An 18,946-nucleotide genomic window follows, 5' to 3' on the forward strand; every position below is an offset into this window, starting at 1 on the left:
ATTTATAGGAAATGATAAAAGGATTCTTTACAAAAAAAGGTCATGTATTTAATTGAAATTACCAATTCAGCCTATTTATCATAATTATTATACCCATTTTAAGATTTATTTATCTTACCCAAACGGATATCTATTATATAGATATTAAACTGAAATTACCTTATTACTACATTAAACTCATACAAATGAACTGATTTGTTTTCCCAAAAAATCTTCTTTTAGCTATATTTGTCTTCATAGCTTTGTTTCAACTTGAAATCAACCTTAAACATAAGCATAATTCTGGATTTTTCAATAAAACACAATGTGACCCTACCATAGATACCCGTTTTGGTATAATACATAATTATCAAAATAGATATATCAATCTCTTGATAAATATTTAAAAAAATTATTGGACCAATAATTTTGATTTTTGTAATTTTTTTCATGAAAACCATTCATTCATTTGGAGGACCATGAAGGGAAAATGTTGTGGCACAGGGTGCTAGTGACCTCTTGGGCCAATAGGTTATAGCTAAGAATCATTTGTTACAACCAATAGGATTGTCTTTTAGTAGTAGAAGCACAAAAGAAGGGACCATGGAGAGGCATCTATCAACTTTTGATTAAGTTTGAGTGGCTGTCAACTGGAAGAGTCTTTCTTTCTTTTTTTTCTTTAATTTTGATAGTGGATAGGTGGACCTATATATTTGCATGATAGTGGGACTTTTGACTCAAGGCATTATCCTCATGATGTTTTATTGAATCAGTTTTCTTTTTTTCTTGAAAAATTTATAAAAATGGAGAATTTTTCAAACTTATTTATCAAAATAGTGAACTGTACATCGTATTTTCGAAAATAGTAATTTATCATTTTTGAAAATATTTTATTTTATTAAAATGATTAAATTTATGCTATAAAAAAAATTATTTTCTGATCTCATGTTAAAAGGATCCTTCATATATTGTATAACATACATTTTAATCTCACGTCAGAAGGATCATTTTAATATTGCATAAAATACATTCTGATCTCATGTCAGAAGGATTCTTACGATAAATTTTTTTTTGAGATAACGATTTATTTAAATGATTTCAATCTAAAAGAACCATTTTTGATCAATTTTTATTCAAAAATTAAGAAAAAAAATATGAAAAAGCTTTAGTTTTTTACATACATCTTCAAATGTTTGAAAAAAATCCTTCAAAATGACTTTTTCTTCCTTCTTAAATCTTTTCTAACAAAATAAAATATTTGAAACTTCGTTGAGATGCCAAAAATCCAGTTTTTTTACATGAAAACAATGAGTTCGAATGGTTAGAGCATTCAATTGTGAGAAATGTGGTAGATGAGGTCCAAGGACTATTAAAAAAAGAAAAATTTACTAAATAAATTATTAAGAGACAGCCCATAACTTAAGGACTATTTAGAAAGAAGTCCCTTTATGAAGATCCTTAAAGTAATTTTCCCTTCTTTTAAAAGGATTTTTTTGAACTTTAGAATTATCAAATGACACTTTTCAATGTCAAAGTTGGCTAGGACTAACAATAGTACTTGAGAAAGCTCTTACCTATATTTTACAATATTATCATTCATAAATAATTTATTTAAACAAAAAAATAGTTGGAAATTTAGCATGCTAAACTTGAAATTTTGATTTTTTTTTGACTTATAATACTTTCAAAAGATGATTAAAAGCTGTCCATAAGTTTCTACCAACCTCACCAAAATCAATTTTTTCATTTCTAATCTCACGTAAAGATGATTAGAAATTGAAAACCACATATCTTTGAATTAAAACATTAAGTCAAGTCAAATTTATATACGTAGATTTAGCTGAAACATCATTTCAAGTCAAATTTGCATATTGAGGTTCACTGAAAGCCCATGATGAAAAGCATTCTTAAATCCAACTTCCAAAAATCACAAAATGAGGTTTTGTTTGAGTAAGTAGGGCCATGAAGGAGTGGCTAAAATTAATTTCCAATGAGTTACTAAGAGGGTGTTTCCCCCTCAGTAAGTGGTGAGAGTCTGTAGGCTGTGTGTTCGATATCCAATATGAGCAATATTTCCTCAGGGCCACCCGCAAGGACGTTTCCTCACTTACCTTGTGTGTGTGATGTGCGGGTGTTGCATGTGCCCAAGGGAGGGTCCTATATGCTTTGGTTCCCGCCCTGGCTCATCTGGTCCGATGGTCCCCCTAGTTAGATGTAAGTTCGGACACCCCCATTATATATATAGATATGGGTCGGGTTCCGTATACCCCTATTACGACTCACATTGCGACACACCATTTTGTCTTATATGGGAAAAAATGTTTGGAATGGGCTGATTTTTTGGGAGGATGATCTCTATGGTGAGAAGATCATCCTTGCCAAAAATCAGCTCATTATGAAACTTCTAACCCATGTTTACAAGTTGAAAAATTTTAGACCGTCCAATTTTTGTAAATCAATTTTGATGGGGTTAGAAGTTTTGGAGTGGGATGATTTTTTTCCAGGATGATCCCCTTATCACAGAGATCATTCTCACAAAAAATCAGCCCATTCCAAACGTTTTTGCCCATATAAGACAAATGGTGAGTCGTAATAACGCCATCATATATATATATATATATATATATATATATATATGGGTCCCTTTCAGCAACAAACATTTTGGCAAAACATTTTTCAAAACATAGGTTAGAGGTTTTGGAATGGGCTGATTTTTGGTGAGGATGATCTCTATGGTGAGGAGATCATCCTCATAAAAAATCAGCCCATTCCAAAACTTCTAGCCCCATGTTTACAAGTTGGGAAATCGTGGACCGTCCATTTTTTGTAAGCCATTTTTAATGGGTAAGAGGTTTTGGAATGGGCTGATTTTTGGTGATGATGATCTCCTCACCGTAGAGATCATCCTCACCAAAAATCAGCCCATTCCAAAACCTCTAACCCATATTTTGAAAAATGTTTTGCCAAAATGTTTGTTGCTGAACATTTCCCTATATATATATATATATATGGGAAATGTTCAGCACCCTAAGTTTTACCACACACTTTAACAAACGTTTTTTGTCCTACATGGGTTAGAAGTTTTGAAATGGGCTGATTTTTTGTGAGGATGATCTCTATGATTAGAAGATCATCCTCCCCAAAAATCAGCCCATTCCGAAATGTTTAGCCCCATGTTTACATGTTGAAAAATCGTAGACCGTCCATTTTTTGTAAATCATTTTTGATGGGGTTAGAAGTTTTGGAATGAGCTGATTTTTAGTGAGGATGATCTCCTCACCATAGAGATCATCCTCACCAAAAATCAGCCCATTCTGAAACTTCTAACCCATGTAGGACAAAACGCGTTTGTTAAAGTGTGTGGTAAAACTTAGGGTGCCGAACGGGACCCTATATATATATATATATATATAAAAGAATGCCTCATGACATTCTATGATTGAATAATCAATGTCTCGTGTCAGAATAATCAAAGTTGGACAAAAATTCGTAGCGGGATTAATTTGGATAGATTTGAGTGGAATAGAGATTTGTTGTTTCGAAATTTAAGTGCTTAGCTGATGAACCAATGACAAACTCAAGTAAATAAACCCCTTCAACTGCTCTGAAATTTTCACTCCACTGATCAATCATTTATTTATTTATTTTTTTTAATACACATGGCTTTAAGGGTGTCAATGGTTACCCAATTACCCGATGTACCTAAAACTGATTAGTCGATTTTGGGTTTGTCATTATGGACCCATTAATTTCGAGTTCGGTTCTGGATAGCTATCTTAAGAATCCGATAAGAATCTAGTCTCCTTTGGGTGGCTGATGGGTTACTGATGGATACCTGACTAATAAATTTATTTTATTTATGACATCTATAGTAAAGTTAATATTCTAATTAAATATTAACATTGAGATATCTTGGAGTAAATGTATTCAACATAAATTAAAATATGAAATCCTTAATTCTTAAATTTTCTCTATGTGGACATTAATTCATTTATCACATTTTTATATAATTTCAATAACTAATCAATGGGTTCATACCATTTTTTTTTTCGATTTTATTCTCAAAAGTTTGATTTGCTTGAATAATTCATTGTTGGTCTTAACTTTCATTTTATGAATTATAAACTAAATTGTTTTATTTATAAATAATTATCTATTTTATTGGATGTCCATATGTTTTTTCTCGTTCAAACAAATTTTATATATTTTAATAGGTGCTCGATTGGTACCCGAAGGTCGGGAATAAATGGGTCAGATTTTATCTAAAATTTGAATCCGAATTCGAGTCTAGAGGGTTTGGTTCTTTCAAGTATATTCGAATAAAAAAAATGAGTCGGATATGGGTTAATGTTTCTTGACCCGAGTCGAAATCGGGTTGAATATGGATTCATTCCTCTGTCCACCTAGATTCGAATGATATATTACTTTTTTTTATAAGCAAAATGATATATTACTTTGAAAATTATATTTTTATGTTTTTAAATATATATTTCTTTAATTAACAAGTGTTGGGCACAATAGTCAAGGTCTCCCTAAAAAAAAGGGGTGGTTTTGAGTTCAAACTTCCTTTTGGTTACTCTTAGGGATTTTCTTTGAAATAACTTGGTATGTATGAGGGAGGGGTCTCATTTAGTAATTCAAAATTATTCAACCAAACTGACCCAAATCAATTAATTAACTCGAGTTGGATCTAGATACAAGTTTGGTGAAAGCAAAATGATTTAGATATGATTTTAGCTAATAGGATCCATATCTAGATCCGGATAATTTTTTTTGGATATGGACATGGATATACTCATATCCAACATGAACCCGACCCATTTTAAACCCTATCCGATGGGTATTGTGTATTTGTAAGGTCAGTTCTGGTTCTAAGGATCTCTAAAATCGAAAACAATAAAAATCGGAATTAAGATTTTATTTAGGTACCGATTTTGGGTATATGTGGAATTGACCTAGAACAGACTTGTTGATATCCTTCATGGTATCATGCCATTGGTTCATCATCTTAGCACATAAATTTTGAAATGGCAAATCTTAGATGAAATGCATATATTCAACCGATCATTTAAGAATTTGATTAAAAAAAAAACAAAGCATGAAAAATGCCAAAAATGTGGTATGAGAGTAGTTCGGTTACAATTTGAATTCAACCCTCTTAAAAGCATTTAAAATTTTAGTTATACACATGACTCAAGTCATATTCATGAAAAATGATTCACGGAAATTCCCAACCATGTAAACGCAAAATTCAACAATTGAGATTTATCCTCATGATAAGTGCAACAAGATATGTATTATAGGGTTATGTATAAATGTGGCGCCCCGCCGAACGCTAACACAAATCCCCATATCAAATCTCGAGATACTAGGTGGCACCTCGAAATTTCGGCATGGTCTCCTCTGTTTATGTTAGCATTCCAAAGTGTTTAACATGTATTTGATATATGACATACAATCCTGCATATAAATAAATAAAATATAATACTAGCGAAAGCCTATATACGTCTAATAACAAACGAAATATCAGAGTGCGGAAGAAGAAAACTTATATACATGATTATATAGAGATTCCTCACTCTAACAAAAGTCCTAACGCTCAGAACAAAATCTATAATATTCCCTAGACAAACTAACACCACTAGAGGGATGTAGCCTCAATACTCACCAGATGATTCTCACTCATGCTCTATACCTGCTGTAGACACCCCAATTTGCACGAACCCATAGGAAAATCCAAATTTTCTCGAATTAATTTCGATTTAGAACTCAAGTTCTTCGACGGACCCACATTGCCACTTGGCATCATCTTCATGCATGCATGCATCATGTCATATAGTTTGCATCTCAACCTTGTCCCTAACCCACTCCCAATTCGTGTTCATTTGCAATTAACCGATCCATTCTAAACCCATAACCTAAATCCATTACCTAGTCCAACCTAAGCCTAAAACCCAATGCCATTCTAAACCCATAACCTAAATCCATTTTCTAGCCCAACCTAAGCCCAAGACAAAATCCATTCTCTAAGCCCAATATCAAACCCACTCCAAGTCCATCCTCTCACCCCTTCATAAGATGACACATGTTGATACCTCATAAGCCCTCAATATCCAATGCATCATCTAATTGGAGGGTCAACTTCCTTTTTGTGAAAACTCAAGAATGCCCTTCTCAAAAAGTCTAGTCAAATCAAAAAGGTTATTTGGTCTTTGGTAATAATCCATAAAGGTGAGGGAACTTCCCATTATGCCCTCAAAAGGTGAGAATCTTCAAGTACATACATGGAGTTCTCCCATTGGTCCATTTCAAAATTATACTTCCACCCTTGCTTTATTTGTTATTTACAAATGAACCAAAGTCTACTTTTCACCTACCACTTTACCTTTACACATGTCATCCTCCTATTCACCCTCCCAAATGTGCTTTTGTTTTCCCATTGGTCCATTTCAAAATTACACTTCCACCCTTGCTTTATGAGTTATTTACAAATAAACCAAGATCTACTTTTTACCTACCACTCCACCTTTACACATGTCACTCCCCCATTCATCCTCCCAAAAGTACCTTTGTTCTCTCACCTCTATTTACCAAAAAACCAAGGATCAAAGCATGCTTTTAGGGTTTCTTCACAAATGTCATCTTTACCCTCATACAAATGAAAAATCCAAAAAGAAATAACCTAAATCTCATGTCCATGTTCTTTATTTTTAGGGTTGGACCACTTTATCCCCAAAAGTTCTCCAAAAACTCTATAAATACCCTCATTTCCTATGAGCAAGGCATGCTCTCAAGCCCCTATCTCTCAACCTAAAACTCTACCAAATTCTCTACTCATCTCTCATCTCTCAACCCTTATCTCTCAACCCTCAACTACATCTTTCAAGTCCTAAGTCCATTACTCAAGTTCAAGATTCATTCAAGACTTCCAATGGGACAAGGTGGGATAATAGTTATTTATTTGTTTTTGTTTCTATTTTGCATCTTCTTCTTCTATCCCTCTCTTTTTATTTTTAGAAGCCTTTAGGATGTAATGGAGAACCCTCCTTCATCCCGAGTAGATTGAACCTCAACCTTGGGCATGGAATGCTTGAGGCGGTTTGGTCGAAAGGATGGAGGTTGAAGCCTTTTTTTTAACCCATTCTCATATCATGCATCATAATGTACACTATGCACACACATCACACATGTTGGCTATGATGAAGAAATGTGTAACTCTCTTGATGGGGTTAAAACACTAAGTTTCTAGCTAAACATGCATGCATTAAGGTTATGGATCTAAGGGTATTCCATCCATGAAATTTCTCTAAAATCCCAAACCAACATCTCAACTCATGCAAAAGTGTGTTGACACCATAGAATGTCTTCTTCCATAAGATATTTCTTATGTCAACACCAACATCAAATCCTCTTCTAATGAGGTACATACACACTATGAGCACCCACCCACTTCATGCATCTCATGCATTCTACTTGTTATTTAATCTTTTTCCAAAAAATGGCCAAATCTAAAGGTAACCACCTTAGGTGGAGAGAATGGGGTACTTAATACCTTCCCCATTCTCTAACCGAATCCCCTTACTTAGATTTTAGGTAGACCATACCTTTTCCATGATTGAGAGTCACTACAATGCCATAAAAAATGGTTTTCAAAAAAAATTGATTCGGGTGCCCATTCACACCCATTTATAAAAAAGAATGGTGGCGACTCCAAACAACGTAGCATTGAGATTCAAAGGTGAACATTCTCATGTCTACAACTGCCTCGTCAAGCTTCAGATCTGAAACTAAAAAAAAATGGAGAAGGAAAGGGTGAGTAATAATGGTTACCCAGTAAGGAATAACACAATTTCTGCCAATAATCTCTTCTAATATAAACGAATAAACATACTAAATAATTTTAAAATATACAAAAATTTTCAGATGAAACTACGATTAACTGATACATATAACCAGGGATGAACAACTAAACATTTTTAAACTCACATTACATCGATCAGCAGTACTCACTATAACATTATCTTTTTATACAAATCTAATTGATTAAATGGAAACAATAAACATGGATTTCATTTTATATATCAAAATAAGTAACAGATACATAATACACAATGGTGGAGTATTGGAATTAAAGAGTTGGGATTCACGACTGGATCGCTCCCAATCGGGACATGATGTTACAATTCTTTTCTGACTTTTAGTTCCTGATTTTGTGGCCGGTCACTGCACTTGCCACGTTTGGTTGACCATTTATCCGGCTCAGGCTGACCGTTTGACGTGACCGTAAGCAATGGGTCTCTTTTCGATGTGTCAGAACGTTCGACTACTATAGATTGTTAGTGATCACTGACTAATCATCTTCGTCTATGCCTATCAGGCGCGCATGTGATTCCCAAATATACAAACCATTCGTATACGACCACCTTTACATTACAAGTTCACTGGTAAAGATAGAGAGGAATATCCCGGATTCCAGTTGTGACTCCACTCTCATACGCGTCCCATACCACGTATGAGTTTGGTGGTCCCTACCGTACATCCCAGGATAGTACACCACTCCGGATGATATGACGTACTATCCCTTCAGGCATTCACAAACTCTTTAACAGCTCACAAAATAGTTACATATATATATATATATATATATATATATTATTTTCATTTGAAAATAAAAGAGAAATTAACAATACAAGGTTGAGAATAGATATCCAGTTTCCTACCATGTAAGTGTGGCCACCCGCCCTAAAATAAATAACATAACGGAACATAAACAACGCCTTGCGCTAACAGAAATTAAAATAAACATGCAACCAACAATATTATCCCTGGATATCTGTTCACCAACCTGCACACAACACAACAACATTAAATGCAGACATCACCCCTCGGGTGTGACTCTGACATTTTACCGTTTCATACCCTTTTTTCCTCTTTCCGATTTTTACAATTTTCAATCTCTTCAATAAAACATCCATTTTCTGATATTCATCAACTCAATATGAGTTCATTGAATATTAAATCACATTTTCCAACTAAAGAATTTATTTTTGTCAATAATATTGAAAAAGAAAATAAATTTTATATCGAAACGGAGTCCGAGTAGTGCACAAGACCTAATTTATGGAAATAACCCATTAAAATACCTTACCCACGTATAATTTGTTAAAAATACAATTAAACATATCAAACATGCAATTTCTGGCGTGAATTTTTGAAATAACAAAATAATTCTATATTTTAGAAATACATCCAAATTTTTTCGATAAAATCCTAAATGAAATTTTAACAATCTACGATTATTAATAGAAATTGAGAGTTCCTTACAATCTCTAGGAGAAAGGATTGAAGCGTTGGCACGGAAATCGAGGTGATTGGCACAGAAATCGAGACAGACCGAACTTCGAAGCGGTTGATTTTCGAAACCGGTCCGGTGATTTTGAAGATCTCGATGTGCTTGTCTCTTCTCCCTTCTACGACGAAAGACGGTTTGACCCCGAAATCGATGAAAATCGAGGTCGAAGTTACGAAATCTCGGTATAAAAATACGGTTGATTTTTGACTATACGGGGTGAAAAAGACGAGAAAACGGAAGGAATTCGGTTGGGTTATGTAGAGAATAAGGTTGCGGACGTTTCTCCCTTCTGCGTCGGAAAACGATTTGATCCCGAAATGGACGAAATCCGAGGTCAAAGTTTCGAAATTTTCGTATCCAAATACGGCTGATTTTTGATGATATTGGATGAAAAAGAAAGAGAAATGGAAAGAGGTTGGGTGGGTTTTGTAAATGTCGAAGCTGCGAACATTTCTCCCTTCTGCGTCGATCGTCAACGGTGAACCGTTTACGAGAGATCTGAGGTTGACGTTTTAAGAAAAAAAAAACAATTTTTTTTTAAACGTCGACTGTTGGACGGTTGGAGGAGACGAAGTAATAAGAAAAAAAAAATTAAAATTTTATTTATATAAAATTTGGGATGAATCTAGTATTTTGTCAATTATTTTGATCGATGATAACTTGATCATCCGGATTCCAAAACTGATAAATGAATACTCTATTTCACCTAATTTTTTGTTTTGGATCTAATGGTGCAATCAATTTCTACAAATTATGTCTCCATAAAAAATTTACATTTTTTACCTGAGGTGACCCCTAAACTTGATGTCGTTTTCGTTTTAGACGATAATTCGACTTCCTGATATCCAAAAATAACAAATAAATAGTCCATGTTGAATAATTTTTCGTTATAAACCTAATGGTATGATCGAATTTTAAAAATTATTGCTCTAACAAAAAATCACTGTTTTAACCTGGTCCGACCCGATAATCGAGGATTTTGCAACTTTTATGTTCGGACTCGCATTTGAGCGTGTTTATAGGCTAAACTATGTTTTTCTATCATTTTGAATCTAATGGTGATGTCAGATTCCATTAAAAATGATCAGAAACATCCTAAAGTTTTACCCCTAAGTCCCACTTTTAAGATTTTCTTAAAATTTCACTATTTATTTTTTCCTCGAGATACGAATTAAAATTTTAGGGTTTTACAATAAATCCCGACTGTTGGATTTCATGCTTACATGGTTGGGATTGTGCATATAATCATTTTTCGAATCAACATAACTTGGTATCATATAAGATCAAATTTGATTGGAACTTCTAAAGTTTAATAAATAAAGATAGATAACTTAAGAATATAAATAATTAACAAAATGAAAACTGAGTCAAATCTACTAATCAATTAACAAAACTGTCAAACTCATAAGAATTATCGTTGTAATCTGGAAAACTCTCCGGTATCCTTAAGATTCATTATTTTTGGGAAAAATTTCTTAAAAGACCTTGGCAAAGGGATTTCTTTTCTTCTAATTAGTCCATGAGCTTTGAGCGACTGCTTATAGTCCATTCAGTAAACTTTTATTTCTTAATGGTCCCTCAACCTCATCTCAGCTTATAAAATTTTGAAATAATCAAACTACCCATTATTTCATCTTTTTCACATGCTTAAGTTTTTGGAACGACGATTCCAATAATTTTCGACGATTTTTTTATGGTGAATGATGAATGAAATTGATATATTTCTAATTGTGAACATTTATATGTATTTTTTTTTTCAACGATTTATAACAAAAAATGAAGTATGAAACTGAGATTCACAATCTTTTGTACAATGTCGAGCTCACCACTTTTTATTTATTGTTGAGTTCAACATTTTTATTATCGAGATTACCAATGTTTATTGTTGAATTCAAAAATAAAAAGTGGTGAACTCGACGCTGGTAAAATTCACTCATTTTTTTTTGAGTTTTTTCAACTAAAACACATGGAAACTTGATATAATGACTTAAGTAGATGGTTTTAAACCAAAAAAACCATCCTTGATCGATTTTTCATCCAAAAACGAAATAAAAAAGAATTGAAAAAATCCTTACCTTTTTTACTTACATCTTCAAAATGTTTGAAAATGACTTCTTCCTCCTTTTCAAATCCTTTTCACTGGAATGGAGTCTTCGAAACTCGACTAGAATGTTGGCAATTCAATTTTTTTTAACGAAAATTGTCAGTTTGAATGGTAAGGGTAATTTCAACATTTCAATCGTAAGAGATATATAGAGTGGGATTCAGGGATTGATTAGAAATACAAATTTTACCAAATGAACTATTAAGAGAAGTCCTAAAACTTAGGGACTAATTAGAAAAAAATCTCTCTACCAAACTCCTTCAAGTGATTTTCCCTATTTACAAGTACAAGTATGTTCATGTAAAATTTTAAACCCAAAAAATAGAAATCAATTAAAAAAGTGAGAGAGCTTCTATTGACACCCCAATTTTTACTTATACTCAACCATTCACTTATTTTCTTTACTTCCAAAGAGAGCTATTGCCACACCAATTCATATGTAAATTACCTAAGAAGTGCACACAGTTGGTGTGGCATTAACAAAAGTAGGTGGGGGGCAAAAGCATATCTCTAACCAAAAATTCAAATCGTTTAGACTAATTTTGTTTTATGACAATTATTTACTAATAATTGCTATAACCAATAAAAATATATAACCCGGTTGAGTCGATGGACGATTTACATGGATGATCTCAGTCTCCCGAGTCATCTCGGTCTCCAACGAGTTCAATAGCCTTATTCCCCATCGGTCAGGTAACATATTCGCCCCCTCAACTCCCTCTCCCTCTCCCTCTCTCTCTCTCTCTCTCAAACTACTAACAATGGCGGCATGGGCGGCTTCTGTTCGTCAGCTCGCGTCTTTAAGTCGGCTTTCCTCTCCAACAACATCAGCGGCTCAAGCCGCCAAGCTAATCCAGCGTCGCGGTCTTGCTGGCGGTGGAGGTAGAATCTACTACTACTCAATTTACCCCAATTTAGATCTAAATTTTGAATTTGATTACTGGCATTTCTGTAACGATTCTGAGAATTTATCAACCATAACATAGACATATTGAATTGGGATTTAGGTTTTCTAACTCTTTTTTTAGGATAAATCAGTAGTTAGTGTTTATTAAATATGGAAATAGTTTCAGTTTCGAAGAATAGTTCAGCACCCAAGTAAAAAAGATTGGATTTTTAGGTCGACCCATTTTCTGTATTAATGTATTATGTTGATCGTTAATTAGAAATGGAAATTTATCACAAAAAGAACCGATTTTTTTTCTAAACTTCTAGGTTTGTTTAGTTGGGACTCTGTTTTTTATTGGGTAATCTGTATCAGTAATCTACCTTGGATTCGGAAATTTGGTTGAGTTGTAACTCAATTATGCAATGGTTGCGGATTCAATTTCGGCTTACCCAATCCCAAGAAAAAAAAATTGAACATTTGGGAAAGAAGATATCCTATTTCCCCTTCTTATAAGCAATCTACATTGATTCGGGGATTTGGTTGAACAGTAACTTAATTATCTATTGGTTGTGGGTTCAATTTCAGATTTCCCACAAAAAAAAATTGAATTTTTGGGAGAGAAACTGTTCATTGGCACATACCATTTCAAATGGAACAATACAGTAATCATCTTGGCACATACCCAAGAAGAAATTTTCTCCTTAGTTCTGTAGAAAATCATGTACGAGAAGCAACGATAACGATCAAAATAAAAACGTAAATCCGATTCTGGAAATGCACTCTCAGATCCACTTTATAATGAAGGTGACCTGACTCATGTAGTGTAAGTAGGTTATTTACATGTCAGTCCTTAAACAATTACAGGTGATAACTTGTTGTCACCTGTTACCTTTTCATTGTTAGATGAGTTTAAACAAACACCTTTTGAGGCCCCATTGATTATAGAAACTATAGAAAGAAACACTGAACGAATGTTATGAAAGGAGTTCTTTTATAAATGAAGGGCAATTATGTTTCTAGAATTTTGCTTCAAATCACTTCCCGCATAGATGAGGTTTTCTTACATGTGGCAGCTGCAGTGCAAGGCTCCATGTAGAAAGTTTTTGCTTAATGGCATACTTGCATGTAGTGAGAAGATGATTGCTTCTCATACTTCTAAAAAAATTAGAAAAACATGGAGGGTTCTCCTTTAGACCTTCCCAAAGGATAGGTAAGGTATTGTAGATCCAGCACTAGCATGTCATTCCCTGCTCTCGGTCATAAAATAGTTTAATTTCTAATTTTCGATGATATTCCTGCTCTGTACTTCAAGCCACTTTCAATAAATTGGGTATGAGCATCGCATGGATAAGGTCATTGTCCACATGGCAAAGCCAAAAGGTTATCTTTTAGATGAATGGTTTGGATCGTCCATGTGCCCCACCCCCTCTTCAAATGAAAAACCTTCATCTATGCAGAGAAGAGATTTTGTCCAGCGCTTTGCTTTCTAGGAGATTCATTCTTATAAAAATGTGAAACAAAAATGTTTCTTATCGCAACCTAACACCACCTTCTTCCTTTATCTAGGCTTCAAAGCGGCAATGCAAGGCTAAAACTTAACACTGGCATTATGCACATATTTTATTTATTTATAGGAATTGATCTTTTGTAGCTTTCTTTCCGTCACACCATTCTTCAGGGCAAAATAAAATAAAATATCATTCATGATTCTAAATACCTTAGGACTTTGAACAAATCTTATTTTAGTGACTTCCATGAATTCCTTGTTGCCCCTTTAGTAACTCACCATATTTCTTATCTTCACTTTCTGCTTACTTGATCTTCATCTGTTTGAATAGCCCTTTAACTTGTTACGAAAAATCTTATCTTTGGCAATATCGTGTTACTTTGCTGATGATTCATGGATTAGATAGCTTTTTAAATCAAATACCATTTTGGTTCTCAAAACATTCTTAACCTTCATGAATGGTGTTATTGGTCTTTACTTTCTCCAGATCATCATGGACCCGCAAAGGTGAACGTGTGGCAGGACCCTTTAAGCCCATCTAAATGGAAAGAAGAGCATGTGAGTCTATTTTTGGCAAATGAAGAGGATTCATTGTTTTTTGTACATATTGTAACATGGTTATTAGCTTGTCATTAAGATGATTGTGAAAAAACTGAAATGCTGTTCTAGAACTTTCCTTATAGTTATAATATTTTTTTTTGAATTTGTTCCGTTTATCAGTGACTTGATACAAAATTTGTTATATATTGTTTCAATTGTTTGTTACTTTGGTTGTAGCAATGCATTATTTCCTTGAGTTTCATATTATAACTCACAAGTATGCCACCTCAGTTAGGTGGTAAAGTCTATGTGCAGGCATACCACATACCTAGGATCAATACCCTGCCTTCACACTTATACCTACCTATCCTCCAATCCCCCCACCCCACAAAAAAAAAATAATAATAATAATAAATAAAATAAATAAATAAAAAGGGAAGAAAAAAAAGAAGAGAGAGGTATTCAATTGTTTACGTATTTGTGCATTGGCTCCAAAATCATTCATATGAAGTATATGTTGATGATTTTTGGGCTCTTTCAAACCATGTGTGACCTTTACAAAGAATCATGCACCATGGGTGTACAGCCTGGCAGGCCTTCCCTTGTGGGCGGAGCTTCTTGGGCATTGGCTCAATCCCCAATCAGATAATTCCTAATTTCATTCTATTCAAATAGCTATCACCTCAAGCTGATTGGAGGCTTTTAGTGGACAAGACACAATTGTGAATGTCAGCCAAGAAAACAACAAAAATGTTTCTGCTTTTGGACTAAAATTGCAGTTCAAAAAAGTATTAGGTCTTTAGAGTAAATTTTCTAGCTTATTTTAGCATCTTTTTAAACATTAGGAAGGCTACCTGTGTTGTTAGAAACATTTCCATGCGTTTCTTGGTTGCACAGTTTATAGGGTGTGACACTTGGTAACATATGTAGATGAGTTGGTTGTCTTGGTGGGGAGATTTGTATGCTTGTGCCATACCTTGCGCCCTTGCATCTCTGATGAATGTCCATGTTAGATGATAGCATGGCTACTAAAATTTTCCGAGTTCTCGATTATGGCTTCAATAAGCACTATTTGTATTGGTTGGAGGATTATTAATTAGGAAGCATGGATAATAGTGCTTGGGTTAGAGTGAATTGTCATACCGTGGAGTTCATGCCATTTACATCATCATCATGACCAAAGTCTTGTCCCAAAAATTTAGGTCGATCCTGTTTAAAGTCCCGACAAAATTTTAGGGGATGATAAAGTTTTACATTGGCTGCAAACTTGTGGCAATCCTCTTCCTTTATTCGAGTTTGGAATAACAAAAACAGGCAAAAAAATGAGGCTTTACATGGATCATTGTTTCATTAACATTTGTTGGCATAATGAAATAAGCTATTGATCCAACTGCCACAATTGACAGCACAATCGAAATATGTGCAAACTCTTTTTTCTTCTTTTTTCTGATTGTGTGCAAACTATTTTTTCAACTAATTTTTATCTAAATCAATTGGGAATCATCCTGAATTCTATAAATGCCCTGGATATGAACTTAAACATTAGAGAAATGTGCTAAGGTCCAGATCTTTTTAAATGGCCTGGATGTAGGTGAAGAGAAAAGATATGAACTTGCCTCGACTCTATATGTTTCATAGAGTAATATAATATGGAGAAGGTGTAGACGAAGATGATGATGACAAATGGTTATTCAGCGGCCTTATTATCTCCAGTTTGTATTTTAGTTATGAACAGATATTAAAACCTTGCTGCACTCCAACATTGACTAGATAGTAAATACAAAATTTAAAGTAAAAAAAAAAATGGATTTTAATGTAGAGCTACTATGAATATCCTTGAGCCTCTTATAATGATGCATGCATTCTGATCCTTTTTTATTTCAAAAAGGTTAAATTTGTTTTGAAAGTAAGCATTCTGAACCCTGCCTTCACACTTATACTTAAAAATAAAAATAAATTGTGTATGCAATCTAATTTTACTCTTTGTGCTTCTTGTGGTTGTGACCATAACAGTATTATAGTCTACTAGTGTGGAAACTAGGGGATTAATGCAGTATATAATTGATGGTTTTGGATACTTTGAACCGTGATAATCTATGTTTTGATTCTTTCAACAGAACGATTTCTGTTTTTGAACAAATTCCACAGGGATTGAAAGCTCCAATCTAGTTTGTGCTTTGTTAATTTCTGATTGTTGTTCCTATTATGTGTGTAAGAAGCTGTAACTAGATTTATATTCAATTAACTGATTTTATACCATGAAATTCAGAACTCGGCTGAGGTTAATATCTGTTAGCTAAGCTCGATTCCCAACCCCCACCCTCATCCCCGCAAACCACCAAGAATGAAAAGGAGTTCCCCATCTCAGTTTGTGTAGAGTGATTTAGCAACTTGTGACATCTTATAAATTCTCCGTTGGCTTTTTTTTTGGAGTCATTCCACTTATTTGCCACTTTTTTTTTGTGAGACTGACGACATTCTGTTTGAGGTCTTCCGCAACTACTGTGAAGTATTTTTCTGAAACTATTATGATCTGGCATTCATGAATAATTTAAGTCTTTTGCAGTTTGTTATTGTCTCTTTATCTGGATGGGGATTACTTATCTTCGGAGGTTACAAATTCTTTACTGGAGGCAAGAAAGACAACAAGGAAGAGGTATTTGTTATAATTTGAATCTCCAATTTGTATTTGTAAAACAATATCTAAATCTGCATTCTCATTCCTTGGTGTAACCTTTCTTTGACATCAGATGTTAAGAACATCACTGATGAAATTTATGATATTGGATTAATGGGCGGATGCATAGTCGTTCTTGTTTTTGTTAAGTGCATGGTGGTTCATTACTTTGATTGCCATGCTCATCTAATTATCTTATATTCATCGTAATATAACTAAGATTCCCAACTGTATAAAATTGTTGGATTGAGTGGTGGTTGGATGTCTGTGTGGAACATTTAGGTAAAAGTCGTGATTTTCTGACGCCCCTGATGTGGCATGGGCTAGAACCATAGATTTTTCCCTCGGGATACTCAACTGTACATCCCCATAAATATGTTTAGTTGTGTATCCTGAGGAAAAGAATCCATGGTTCTAGCACATGCCAAGTCGGGGGGTGTATGGGGCCGTGTGTCAGAAAATCATTCTTTAGGAAAATATTCATAGAACCTTTTCATTTTCCATAATATGTGTACATCTTGTGGCCAGATTCTAGAATAGATTTTTCTGTATTGGACTAGATTTTTTCATCAGTCCGTGACACATCGAGAGTACGAGTAGTGGTGTTTTTTTTTTATTTTTCTTTTTCTGAGATGAGTGTATAACCTTGTGTACATGTTTGTGTGTTGGAATTTCCTGCATATGGAGTCTGACAAACCTTGTGCCCTTGTCTCATTTACATGCATTATGTTTTTGTTTTGCATATGGTTTCGGCTGCAACCCCTGTTGATTCAATTATGTAGCTTTTGGGATGAATCATACCACATAGTTACCAACTCTGACTTGGGTCATCTCATTGCAGAAAGTGGTTGAAGCTGCACAGTAGGCTGGTTGGATTGTTCGTGGCTGATTTTGTTATTCCCTAAATGCACTTGGAAATAAAGTATTTGCGAGGACTCCACATTCTCTAGAGAAGGGAGTCTTTTAATTGATTGAAGCGACTGAGTTTTGGACAATTTGATTTGAATAACACTCTTGGATGATGATGAGTGATAAATTGAAAGGGTCACTTTCTTTCTTTTGCTTGCCTTTCTAATGGCTGTTTATGTACTCTGATTCATCAAATAACTGCTTACATGCTCCAATGGATTTCAAGTAGCCAATTGTTTCCTATGAGTTGGGTAACACGATCAAGCCCTTTTATTTTTGTAGGCGACGCATGTTGAGCCTTGATTTTGAAGACCCAACTACTTAACACCTGTTCAAATGGCCGCAAAAGGCCCCTTTTATCTCACATGACCAGTCACCAAATTCTATGATTGACTGAAAAAGTCTTGAATTAAATCGTGTGGGGTATGTCAAATTCATATGATGCACTAGAAATATGGGGAATTTTGACAAAATTTCGACCTTCCCATGTTTAATCTCATATGATGCACAAGTAATAGGAGATGATATTTGATAATATGATGGTGACAATTTTATCAACGAAACATCAGACAATGAGAATGACATCGAATTTGAAGTTTTGATGGGTGATGAATTCTAACTTGAGTTCAAATACTACAATCTTTTTATATTTTGAACAATATAAACCTCGGATGTATTAGGGACCTATGATTACTTTTAGTAACTATATGGATGATGTTTAATATGAGATTTGACGATATAATATGAGAATACAACTAAGTAGGAAACTGTTACACAGTCTAAATCCAAGCCTGCTTCCCCCCCACCCACCATTTTTTCTCGATATTTTTCAAAATTTTCTTAGTTTCCCCACTGCCAACTTGTTCCCGAACCCCGACTTGGTAACTATGCACATTAACTACTTTTTAGAAAATGGCCTTAAAATTCACTAAATCTCTTCAACGGAAAGAACATATTAGTGTTGGGTATCACAGCTCTGCATCCATTTG

At 34.2% G+C, this 18,946-nt stretch overlaps 1 protein-coding gene across 1 annotated transcript; it reads left to right on the top strand.

Annotated features, from left to right (window-relative positions):
• The first annotated feature begins 12,138 nt into the window (after nt 1–12,138).
• On the top strand, nt 12,139–18,185 carry LOC147387489 (uncharacterized). Its single transcript, XM_086420604.1, has 4 exons — nt 12,139–12,317; nt 14,319–14,389; nt 16,938–17,027; nt 17,890–18,185. The coding sequence occupies exons 1-4, from the start codon at nt 12,197–12,199 to the stop codon at nt 17,911–17,913; spliced, it is 306 nt and encodes a 101-aa protein (XP_086276730.1). The 5' UTR covers nt 12,139–12,196; the 3' UTR covers nt 17,914–18,185.
• The last annotated feature ends 761 nt before the right edge of the window (nt 18,186–18,946 follow it).

The sequence above is a fragment of the Akebia trifoliata genome, chromosome 13 (assembly GCF_017979445.1).
Source record: "Akebia trifoliata isolate Shusen 1 chromosome 13, ASM1797944v1, whole genome shotgun sequence".
NCBI lineage: Eukaryota > Viridiplantae > Streptophyta > Magnoliopsida > Ranunculales > Lardizabalaceae > Akebia > Akebia trifoliata.